Source organism: Lathamus discolor, chromosome 3, assembly GCF_037157495.1.
Source record: "Lathamus discolor isolate bLatDis1 chromosome 3, bLatDis1.hap1, whole genome shotgun sequence".
Lineage (NCBI taxonomy): Eukaryota > Metazoa > Chordata > Aves > Psittaciformes > Psittacidae > Lathamus > Lathamus discolor.
In genome coordinates this window covers 134,571,424-134,583,395 of record NC_088886.1, presented here as the reverse complement: position 1 = coordinate 134,583,395, position 11,972 = coordinate 134,571,424, and the positions used below count along the sequence as shown (strand labels likewise).

Sequence of the window (11,972 nt, the reverse complement as noted above, 5' to 3'; positions counted from 1 at the left end):
TGTGTTAAATCTCTGTATTTGTTATTAATTCCACTGAATAGATAAAATTTCCTGAGATTTTACTGATGTCTCTCTCTGTATCTCAGGTACACTGCTGTATGTAAAGGGGAAATATAATTTAAATTGCTGTTCAGACTTTAAATAGTAGGTTTTTAGTTACCAAAATCTGTTTACATTGTTGAATGCAATTTGTTGACCTGCAGTTCTGTATCTGCTTTGCGTAAGGCATCCTCATTGTCTTGGTAAGTTATAGCATTTGCACATGAATGGTTTCAAATATTTCACATTATTAACAACTGATTCTCAAGTCAGGAATATCTAAGGTTCCCCTGTCTGTGTTTTGCCATGAATAATTATTTAAGCTTGTCTTTCCTGCCGTGCTGGTTGGGCAGCACTTGTTGGTTGAGTTGTCACTCGGATGAGCAACATTATCAGGACAACCTAAAGCTTGTAATGGATTGTTATTGAGAGATGTGATGCCTGTGTTCTCAGGATGAGATCAACCAGCAGAAGTGAGAATGTAAGTATTTATTCAGCACCAGTGTCTGGTATTTTAAACCATTTTCTGAAGTCTGTATTAACATTAACTGTACACAAGAGGTATCTTGATTTTGAGCTCCAGCTAAGCATATTAGTTTTTTCTGACTAATCACAACACTTCAAGATGGTATGATAAAAAAATCTCTAAATACTTTCTTTTGAATCTTTTTTTAATAAGTTTGACTGATAGGGTTGATTTTGACAATCACTACGTTCTCTGATGGTCCTTTGCGGTAAAATTAGTGGAATTTCACAGCCCTTTATTTCATGGCACTTTTCCTCCTCAATAGTATATTTCCATAGTTGCCTAATTAGTATTTTCTGAGTCAGAGAAGAGCTATATGTTTTATAATGAGAAAAGGTACTGAAGCAGAACCTAGATAGGTGTAATGCTGAATGAAAATCCACAACTGCTGACTTATTTGGATTCTGTTTTTTTCCTTCTTTATTTATTTAAAGCCTTTATTAGTCATTCTAATAGATTGCTTCCTAAATCTATCCCTGTTAATTACTACATGTTTAAGGGCAAGTACTGTAGAAAATCTTATAATAGGAAAGTCTGCATTGAAGAGCTACACAATTCTTCTCCACCACATACTCCCAGCTGCATTGTGTTTGGGCAGTCCCATCACAGATCAAGTTATAAATAAGATTAGTTACAGGCATTTGTAATTACTTTGTCTATTTGTACCATTGGTACAAATGGTAGAAATGAAAGAGTTTGAGAAAGTGAATGACCACTGTTGGCATTGTGAGCAAATCACCCCTAGCATGGGCCAGATGTCACAGGGCTTGTGGGCTCACCATGTTCACCCACTGTGCAACATATATAATGCAACCCCATCAGCCCCTCCTCAACCTGGAAGAGTGGCAGGGACCTGCTGGTTTTGCTCGTTGTGCTCCTGTTGTAGCTGTCTTGCTCACAGAGCTAAGTTGACACTGTGCCATGGTGTGTGCTCTGGGACTAGGCTGGTGGGCTTGGTGTCGCCTGCGTCCTGGGGTGTTGGATCTGTCCTGTTGTGTTGGGTCTGCCTATGGTGATTCAGTTTCAATTTCTGAAGCATTGAGCACCCCTATCATTCGTAACAACTGCCCAGCATGAAGCTAGTCCCCGATATCACTCAGCTTGGGATGTCCTGGTCTACTGAATGGAAACTAAGTACTGCTTTCTGGAGGAAATCCCAGCTGCGCCACCGTCAGTGAACTTCCTACCAAAAAAGTAGATAAAGGCATAGACTTTTTTCCCTCCAAAAAGAATAGCAATTACCATACCTTTAATTTGCAACTGGGCAGCAATTTCACAAGGAGTTCTTTCCAGGTTTCTGATTTTTTAATTGATCAGACCCATCCCTTACTTTGCTAAACTGCATGTGTATTTATAGCCATGTAACACTAAACCAGATCTGCCTTTGTTTTTGTGATTTATGTTTTTTTATTCTCAAACAGGAAAGCATTCATTATCAAATGTTGTGAGAACAATACAGTAACTGGAGGTTATTTTATATGAAAATATTGTTGATTGTTCCTCCCCTAGAAATCTCTCTTGCCAGCTCACTTCCTGCCAAATGAATCAGCAAAAGCTGCTTGTGAAAGTTGTTAATATATAATACAATCACCCAGCACTGCACTTGCCCCTTATCTATGAAGTTCTTTTGTGATCAATGATTCACATCGCCTTTTGATTATAGTCTCTGAGCACAGTTTCTTAATATAAATTAATGGCCTTGGAATTTCTAAATAAACATTCCCTTTTTGTTTAGCATCATTTCCTATTTTCTTACCAAACCAGATTCTTATTGTAATTGTTCAGTTTTCACTGGAAAAAGTGTTTGTGGACTGGAATGTTCTAAAAAAACCAAGTGGTTCCTTTCAGAGCAATTAGTGTTGATTTACAAGGTCTAACCTGCCATGTTAATTGAATGTCGCTAGGGAATATTACCAAAAAGCAGCTAGTAGAGTGTGATACTGTGAGTAATGATTCCTGCATTCATTTACTGGGAAAAAAAAAATGTTTTCTCTTTAAGTATAGTACTATTTGGCTAACGGTTTGGGTTTGTTGGGGTTTTTTTAAAATCTTTTACAGCAATAGACGCAGATTATCTAAGCAGCAGATATTGTCAAGATATTTCCTGTAAATTTTCTTGTTGTTATAACACTACTAAATAGTTAAGAATGGGCTCTTCAGCAAAACTAATTCTAAAGATTTCCTCTGGTCAGGTATGACTAGTAGGATAATTAAAATACCAACCACCATGCAGTGGTGAGCTAATGTTAATTATTCCCTCTCACAAGCTTCAGTGAAGCACAAGAGAAGAATGTAGCAGAAGCATAAGCCTGACCTGCAGAGAACTGGTGCAAAAAGGTATTTGATATTCTCTCTTTTTTTTTTTAAGGCAGAGTTATTTCATTTGAGTGAATTAGGTGAAGTTCTAACTAAACTGAAATAAGAACCTGAGAGACTGAAGATGCTGATGGAGACATTTAGTTTAATTAATTGTTAGCTAAAGTGATCCAAACTTATATCAAGGGATTTAGTTTATTTCTTTTTTTTTTTAAGAATATGGGCCATGATAAAAATGATCAATCTTCTGAGTGGGCTGTTCATGGTGGCTTCGGTTAAAGCATTTTGGTTTGCAGTGAGGACAGGCACAGAGCAGGCACAGTATCTGTCAGTCACTGGTTCACCAGACACTTTGTCCTGGTGTTCACCTATATGGATGCTCTTAATGTGGGGAGGAAAAAAGCCTTCCTGTCCCAGAAAAGCAATGTCCTCCAGAGGGATGTCTGTAAAGTTGCTCTTCACTGCCTATAAGGAAGCAAAGCCCTCTGGCTCTTAGGGCACTCCTTGTCTCAGGGTTTTAATTGACAATTGCTCCTTAACAGCACTAGTAAGCAGAGAGAAGGGTTTTTTATGCATCAGTGTTTTATTCTGGAGAAGAATAAAGAAGCTACTTTGTAAGCTCTTATCCAATATTATTAAGCAGGGTCTCCTTCAAATCTGAAAACCTAATGCTGTGTTGAAATATAGTGAGTGTATTTATTTAGTCTGAACTTAATTACCTCTTGCGTGTGCTCAGAGCTGAGGCTGAGCATTATTTCATGGTCTGTGTGTTGCAATGAAAATGAAATAGTACTCAATGGCACCGAGTATTATATAAACACGTATGATGAGAGTGATTCTTCTCTCTCTGCTGCTGCTGTCAGACAGAAGTGCCTCTGTTCGGCCAGTGGTCTCAATGGCTTTATTGACTTTTACAAAGATAACATCAGCACCAGCTCAGGGTCCCTCCTGATATTTTTAGGCACCTGTAAGATGTCATTGAAATCTCAAAAGTAGTTACTGATGTGCTGCCCTCCTAATGGGAGAGATGTATGATGTTTTGAAAACTTTATTATAAAAATAATAAATGTAGAATGTTATTTCATCAATTTTTGGAGGAGATTGTTATATACACTGTACAATCCTTAAATGCCATGTAATTAAACAAAAAAAGCAATCCATTTCCAGATTTTTACTACAATTCAGGAAGCATAATTCACTTGAAAAAAACATCATTTCCCTGCTGGTGCTGTGGAGTGACTGGGAAAGTCAGCAACCTTAAAACAATGTATTTTATCAGATGCTCACTAAAGAGATGTTTTAGTAGTAAGGCACTGTAGTGAGATTGTAGCAATTCAGTTCTGGAAAATTGAGATTTTTAGTCATGGCAGTGGTTTGAGCTCTAAACCAATTCCTAATATATTTCCCTTGGCTTATGGTACTTATGTGTGTATATAACACCTGACAGTAAATATTATTTTTAAATGCAAATAATACTTTTTATGCAATAACCTAAAATACAGTTTGTCCTGCAAACCCTTGTCATAATGAATTACATTTGGGACAATGAAAAACCAGATTCAGTTTCAGTAAATAGCTGTGAATTGTACACAGAACCCTTCCACTTCATCTGGGAAAGGTCATCTTATCGTTTCTAAAGGTTAATATCAAATTTATTAATGTGTCCAAGGTGTATTTAACTGAAAAAACAGTAGATAATAAAGTTCAAAGCATTAGATGTAGGTAACCACTATAACTTATTATTATTGTTATTTTTTAGTTCCTACTGTTATTTTCTATTTCCTATTGTTATTTTTTAATTCCTATTTCATACACAATTATATGGGTTTATCTCAAAAAATGAAAAAGTCTAATAATAGACTTTTTCTAATAACTTTTTCTAAAAAAGTCTAATAACAGCTACAGATTGGGCAGAGAAGAGATTCAGAGCGGCCCTGCGGAGAAGGACTTGGGGGTGCTGGTCGACGAGAAAATGAACATGAGCCGGCAGTGTGCGCTCACAGCCCAGAAAGCCAACCATATCCTGGGCTGCATCAAAAGGAGTGTGACCAGCAGGTCAAAGGAGGTGATCCTGCCCCTCTACTCTGCTCTTGTGAGACCTCACCTGGAGTATTGTGTGCAGTTCTGGTGTCCTCAACATAAAAAGGACATGGAACTGCTGGAACAAGTCCAGAGGAGGGCCACGAGGATGATCAGGGGACTGGAGCACCTCCCGTATGAAGACAGGCTGAGGAAGTTGGGGCTGTTCAGCCTGGAGAAGAGAAGGCTGCGTGGAGACCTCATAGCAGCCTTCCAGTACCTGAAGGGGGCCTATAGGGATGCTGGGGAGGGACTCTTTGTCAGGGACTGTAGTGACAGGACAAGGGGTAACGGGTTCAGACTTAAACAGGGGAAGTTTAGATTGGATATAAGAAGGAAATTCTTTCCTGTTAGGGTGGTGAGGCACTGGAATGGGTTGCTCAGGGAGGTTGTGAGTGTTCCATCCCTGGCAGTGTTCAAGGCCAGGTTGGATGAAGCCTTGGGTGGGATGGTTTAGTGTGAGGTGTCCCTGCCCATGGCAGGGGGGTTGGACCTAGATGATCTTGAGGTCCTTTCCAACCTTAACTATTCTATGATTCTATGATTCTATAATACTTTTTATGTATATAATGAATGAAGAGGCCTAAAAAGGTATCAGAAGTCCCTTTTTATAGATATAAGATGGCTGTCTTTGGTGTGTTGCTGCCAGCTCAAGCTGATACTCTCCAAGTACTCCATTTATTTCAGCCTATGTTGTACATAATTTATTACTGCATAGGTTACACTGAGTTATCTGTTCCTGCATAACTACTCTTGCTATATTAGCTTGGGCAGCATAGCTTTGAGCACTGTATTAGTCTGAGCTTCCCATCCCAAACTTTCAATGGTATATTTGAGGAAAAATCATTTTGTCCTGATTAAATGAGCCGGGCTGAGCTAGATGCACCTGGACTGTTGATGGTGAGGTACAGGTGAGTGCATGCTGATGATCAGCGATATTGTGGGGGTGGTGTGTGTAGAGAAAGGAGTGAGAAAGAGGTTAGTTTCCTTCTTCCTCCTGGGAAGCCTCTAATGGCAGCATGCATCAAGAAGCTCAGGTGGCTATTCAGGTTACAGATGAAATAAGATTTCTCAGAGCACATCTGAACCAAGGCAGAAGATGGCAGTGGTAATTTCAGCAGCTCCCTATCTGCCTGTGCCTCCCAGGAAATATTTGACAGGGTTGTTGCCACCATGCTTCATCTGAGAGGCAGGCAGAAATGGGTCTGGCCACCAGAAAAGAAGCAGGCACAAGAGGAATAAGAGCAGTTGGCACAGGTTCTGTGGAGAATGAGCTGGTTTGCTAGGGTCCAGTTTGGGGATGAGCCCAGGAAAGGAGGCAGCACCCGAGCAGGGGATGCTGGAGAAATGACTAATGCCATTGTTGTCTTTGTGGAGGGATGTAAAGAGGAGATATCTGGGCAATGACCAGTGAAGTAATTTGTTATGGATGGCATTGAATGTGAAAATTATCTGTAGTAATTCCACTTGAGGGAGGACGTTTTCCCCCTTCCTTCTTTTCCATGAATCATTCAAAATGGATTCCAGTCCAACTGGGAAGTAAAACTAAACAAACCTCTGATGACTTGATGCTGTTAATCTTGCATTGGTAATTTAAAAGAAAAAGTTGTCTACGCCGGAATTACATACTCGGTAGGGATGAGTCTATACTACAGCACATATTACTTTCTTTGTAATTGTCATGTGGGTAAAATGTATCTTTAAAGCATTAACCCTGGCAGGCTAGATTTAAACCAGCAGTTCTTGGCCTTCTGGTATCCCATTGACATGGGTGAAGAGTAGGAATTAGGGAAGGAAAGGGAGAAAAGACATGCAAAAGTGGTTTTGCTCTAGATAAACCTCTGCATCCTGCTTCACAATCTTGTTGATATTTGCTTCAATTTCCCCTCTTGTCTATAGAGTTGTGAATAATTTTTACACTTTCAGTAAAAAGTAGGTGCTTTGGCATATTTTTACAAAGGAAAATCTCAGGATGACTGGAAAGACGACAGCAGCTCTCTTTACAGCTCCTAGGCATGGAGGTTTCTGCCTGTCCAGGCAATGAAATACCTCCTTCACAGAAACAGCAAGAATCTAACAAGCACAGAATGTATCTTCCCTTTTTCTGTCAGGGGCTTATAGCAGATGAATAGTTTCTCAGGCTTCTTGACCTGAGAAACTAAATTCCATCTAGTACAAGTATGGTGCCCCAGAAATGATGATTCCTACTTTCCTTTTCAGCATGGGGAATACGACAAATAAAAAAAAAAAAAAGAAAAAAGAAAAAAAGAAAAAATTAAACTTACCACTGTCTTTTCTGCTAGTCTATTTGCCAGAAGTGACTGAATGCATCAGCTTGTCTCATGTCACAGTACTGAATTTGTCCTTTTGTCTTTTTGCAAAAAGATTTTATTTCTTTGGACAAGGCTGTTCCCTGAAGCCTCTGGGGAGAGGCCCTGAACTCAGCTGGAAAAAGGAAAAGCTCAAGTATGACTGAAAGACTTAGACCTGGGGCATGTCCAATCTGCACCGGGATGGAAGAGGTGGGGAGGAGCAGAAGACACAAACAGAGAGCAAGAGTTTAAATTGGACAGACACCATGAGGGAGAAGCAGGATTATCTGCAGCAGAAAGGGCTTTTGGCAGGTACTAAGAGACTCCTGCCCACAGATCTGAGGTCAGCTACAGATCCACCTCTATATGTTAGATCTTTCTCCCCATGTCACGGCTTTACAGCAGGTTCAGTGTACTGTACATAACTCCAGAGAGCAAAGCAGCCAGGCATGGTGTAATTTGGTCTAAACCTGAACACAGAACCAAGGTACCTCAACAAACACTTCCACAAATGAACAGACTGTAACACCTGCCTGTTTCTTGGCCATTTACTTTTGTGTTTGTTTCATAGAATCATAGAATTATAGAATAATTAGGGTTGGAAAGGACCTTATGATTATCTAGTTCCAACCCCCCTGCCATGGGCAGGGACACCTCGCACTAAACCATCCCACCCAAGGCTTTGTCCCACCTGGCCTTGAACACTGCCAGGGATGGAGCATTCACAACCTCCCTGGGCAACCCATTCCAGTGCCTCACCACCCTAACAGGAAAGAACTTCCTCCTTATATCCAATCTAAACTTCCCCTGCTTAAGTCTGAACCCATTACCTCTTGTCCTATCACTACAGTCCCTAATGAACAGTCCCTCCCCAGCATCCCTGTAGGCCCCCTTCAGGTACTGGAAGGCTGCTATGAGGTCTCCATGCAGCCTTTTCTCCAGGCTGAACAGCCCCAACTTCCTCAGCCTGTCTTCATACGGGAGGTGCTCCAGTCCCCTGATCATCCTCGTGGCCCTCCTCTGGACTTGTTCCAGCAGTTCCATGTCCTTTTTATGTTGAGGACACCAGAACTGCACACAATACTCCAGGTGAGGTCTCACAAGAGCAGAGTAGAGGGGCAGGATCACCTCCTTTGACCTGCTGGTCACGCTCCTTTTGATGCAGCCCAGGATACGGTTGGCTTTCTGGGCTGCGAGCGCACACTGCCGGCTCATGTTCATTTTCTCATCGACCAGCACCCCCAAGTCCTTCTCCGCAGGGCTGCTCTGAATCTCTTCTTTGCCCAATCTGTAGCTGTGCTTGGGATTGCTCCGACCCAGGTGTAGGACCTTGCACTTGTCATGGTTGAACTTCATAAGGTTGGCATCAGCCCACCTCACAAGCGTGTCAAGGTCCCACTGGATGGCATCCCTTCCCTCCAGCGAATCAACCGGACCACACAGCTTGGTGTCATCAGCAAACTTGCTGAGGGTGCACTCAATCCCACTGTCCATGTCAGCGATGAAGATGTTAAACAAGACCGGTCCCAACACCGATTCCTGAGGGACACCACTCGTTATTTTTTACTTGTTCGCTTCTTTTTACATTGTATTGCTTTGCTATTAAACATATTTATTTCCAGGTAGCTATGATATCTACAACAACATGTACACTACACATTTAGAGTACTGTTTATTTTGGTTGTTTTGTTCCTAAAAAAAGCTTCTGTGTGAGTTTCTGGGAAAGAAGGAAGAGGAAATTGTAACCAAAGTTTCTGTAAGTATCAAACTCATTTAGAATCACATAAAAACAGTCACAAAAGCACTCTGTATAAAGCATCATGCTCCCACTGCTGAATCCTACTTTTCTTGCAAGCCACAGTGTTTGACAGCTGGGTGTAGATGTCCAAGGTGTCTCCCATTTACCTGGCCTACGTCTGCTCTGCCACAATGTCAGCAGATGTGCTTTCAGCTATCGTATGAAAAAGCTTAAGTTGCAGCTTATTCGGTAGAATAATTTTTTCAGTTTACTTGTATAGTGTCACCTCATAATTTATAAAATAGGACTAAATTAGGTGTCTAAAATTAGGATGAGTAGCTAAGATATCCTTTCGTCTGCATTTGTGTGACATCCAGTGGCTGGATGGGTCAATCACAGGCTCCCGTTTCTTGTGAAAGGTGGAAAAAAGGCTCACAATTCTGTTTGGAACAAAAAGGCTGGAAATGTGTTGGATATTAATGCTAACAGAACAACTGCTTAATTTTGATTTAAAAATAAACAGATGATGAAAGCATCTTGTTCAAGGGAACATGTTACAAATTTGTACATGTGTGTAACTCACTGTAGTCTTTAAAGCTCTTTCCCACCATGACTGATGTGAACTCATCTCCTCAGTATTCCTGCTGGGTATGGAGAAGTGAATAAACAATATATCACCCTGGTCAGAAATGACTAATTTCTCTTTTCCTGCATTTAACTGTTGACCACACCATGAGTGTCAAGAATCATCATTTTTGACAGAAGCAGTACTGAGATAGAATCCAATTGTTGATTAAAACCTTTGAAATATGCAAAATAGCCAAATATAGTAAGTTTGACTTACTTAATTAGGCTTCTAAAAAGTTGTTTAAATCAAAAGATCTAGAACTCCAGTCTTGTGGTTCAAATGACTGCTGAAACTGACTGGTGGCAGTTGTATGATGTATTTTCTTCGCCAACATGGTAACGACAATGACTTGATAGCCACACCACTCTCAGCATTTGTAGGAGTTTACCCATTTTCTTTTTTTCCAGATAGGTATTGAAGTAGTAACAGTTTTGTTTATTGCAACTCACATAAACCCCACAGCTATCCCAGAACATTTTTTGCACTTTGTTATTTTCAGTAGCATCTGCTAATTTTGAAAAGGAAAAAGATGAGAACATAAAAGTTTCTCTCCTTTTCCAGTCTGCTTTAGAAGGTCCATAAACCTGCTTCATACACCGAGCTCATTTCTTGTGTGTTCAGGCTTTTTATACAGCAAAGGGAAAAATACAGTATTTTTAAAAAACATTATTTTTAATCTCATAAAACTTAACAGAGAAACTGAGCATTGATGTCTAATGGTTGAAGTGACTTTAATGTGTTTTTAAGCCGACTGAAATTCAGGCTAACTATATATTACTGATATTTCAAGGAGGTAAAAATATTATTTTGGCAGTAAATTTCCTGTTAATAAATTGGATGCATAGACAAAAAAGACTGTGCAGGCTGGGTACTGCATATGAGGCAAATGTGACCAGCAGTGAAAGGAAGACAGCAGCTGTGCACCATTCTTGGACACAAAGTCCTCAGGAGTCACGAGGTTAGAGCAGGATCTGTTTTTTCATGCCTGGTTTTGCTGACTACAGAGTCATTTAGTGAACGATAATAATCACAATACAAGTCCTCTCCTGAAGTTGGACTAGTTTTACGCTAACCTATGGCAACGAAAAGCAGGTCAAATCTGTCAGAACTGTACCTAGAAGAAAACAAAGATCAGATATATGATAATGCTCTTGCTGAGATCCAATCCTTTGAGCTGCCTCTTGGAACCACGCTCAGGTATGCATCTTTTAGATAATATTAAACTGTTTGTGATGGATTTCTTCCATTCTATAGATGTTCTTTCAGTCAGTCCATTATATTAGAAACTTTGTTTTCCTGACCCTGAAATCTACAGGAAAGTTGAATTTAATTTCAGTATGCTTGGCCCTAAATGGAAAAATACAAACCAAGGTCACCTATTGAGCTCTTTCTTTTCACTAGGACAAAGCTATCTGTTACTGAAGGCTGGCTGCAGCTTCTCTGTGAAGAAAGAAATTACTCTTAAACATGAAAACACAGGGAAATTTGCTTTTATGTAGCAGTGTTCTTAGTTTGATGTTTTTATTATTTTAATATTAATTAATGCATTTACATTTAATATTAATAATTTTATTATTTTTTTAGTCACTAAAGATACAACAGCTTAAGGTTTCATTGTTGATATTCCTAAATATCTGAATACTTTTTTTTTTTTCATTTGCAGTTTATGGAAGCTGTTTTAATTGTGAAAATGCAAATGAAAAAAAAGTTTCCTCCGCATATTCATCCCTACAAAAAAGTAATATATAAAAGATTATGATGTTGTATGTCCAAGTATATTGTCAGTGTCTGTAGAAGGGTTCTAAAAATAGCCTGCCTGGCACAGTAAGCATCAGGTTGCAGTGACTATCAGGCTAAAGAAAGAAAATTTAATTTACTCTGAAAAATGTGTGTCGATCTATTACTTCAGTAATTTGGTGATGAGGAGAAAAAGGGAATGTGGGAAGATTGTTACTGCATTTGAATGATTTCTTGAATGAAATACTATTGCAGTGGTAGCCTGCAGGATTTTTCTTACTTTCTTTCTCCAGCATGCACTTTGGAAAAGTCCTTGTTGATTTAATACGAGTCATCAACAAATTCATCTGAATCAACACTGAATATGATAAAGCCACAAGCCCAGACAAGATGTGCACAGTCTTTGGTGCCATTTATTAACCAGCGTCTAGGTGTAGCTGCACCAGGGCAGGAGAGAGTACAAGTTTGATTACAATAATTAGAAGGGTGCCAAACACAGTTGTAGGTGGCTGGTATCTAGACTTTAATGCACTCACAGTTGTAAACTGCTGCGAGTTCCTCACTGGAAAAGCAGCCACATATCATCCTGAAGTTTTG

The 11,972-nt window shown here is 39.8% G+C and overlaps 1 protein-coding gene across 7 annotated transcripts in view; it reads left to right on the top strand.

Moving 5' to 3' along the window:
- Positions 1 to 10,670: 10,670 nt before the first annotated feature.
- The window catches only part of EXOC6 (exocyst complex component 6), a 93,534-nt gene continuing 92,232 nt past the window's right edge, over positions 10,671 to 11,972 (top strand). For 2 of the 7 annotated variants that reach the window (XM_065671920.1, XM_065671925.1), the window contains exon 1: positions 10,671 to 10,835. In XM_065671920.1, the coding sequence (XP_065527992.1) occupies positions 10,714 to 10,835 (122 nt within the window). In that variant the 5' untranslated portion in view covers positions 10,671 to 10,713. The remainder of the gene's footprint in view (positions 10,836 to 11,972) is intronic. The other 5 variants (XM_065671917.1, XM_065671921.1, XM_065671922.1 and 2 more) reach the window with 5 other exon arrangements.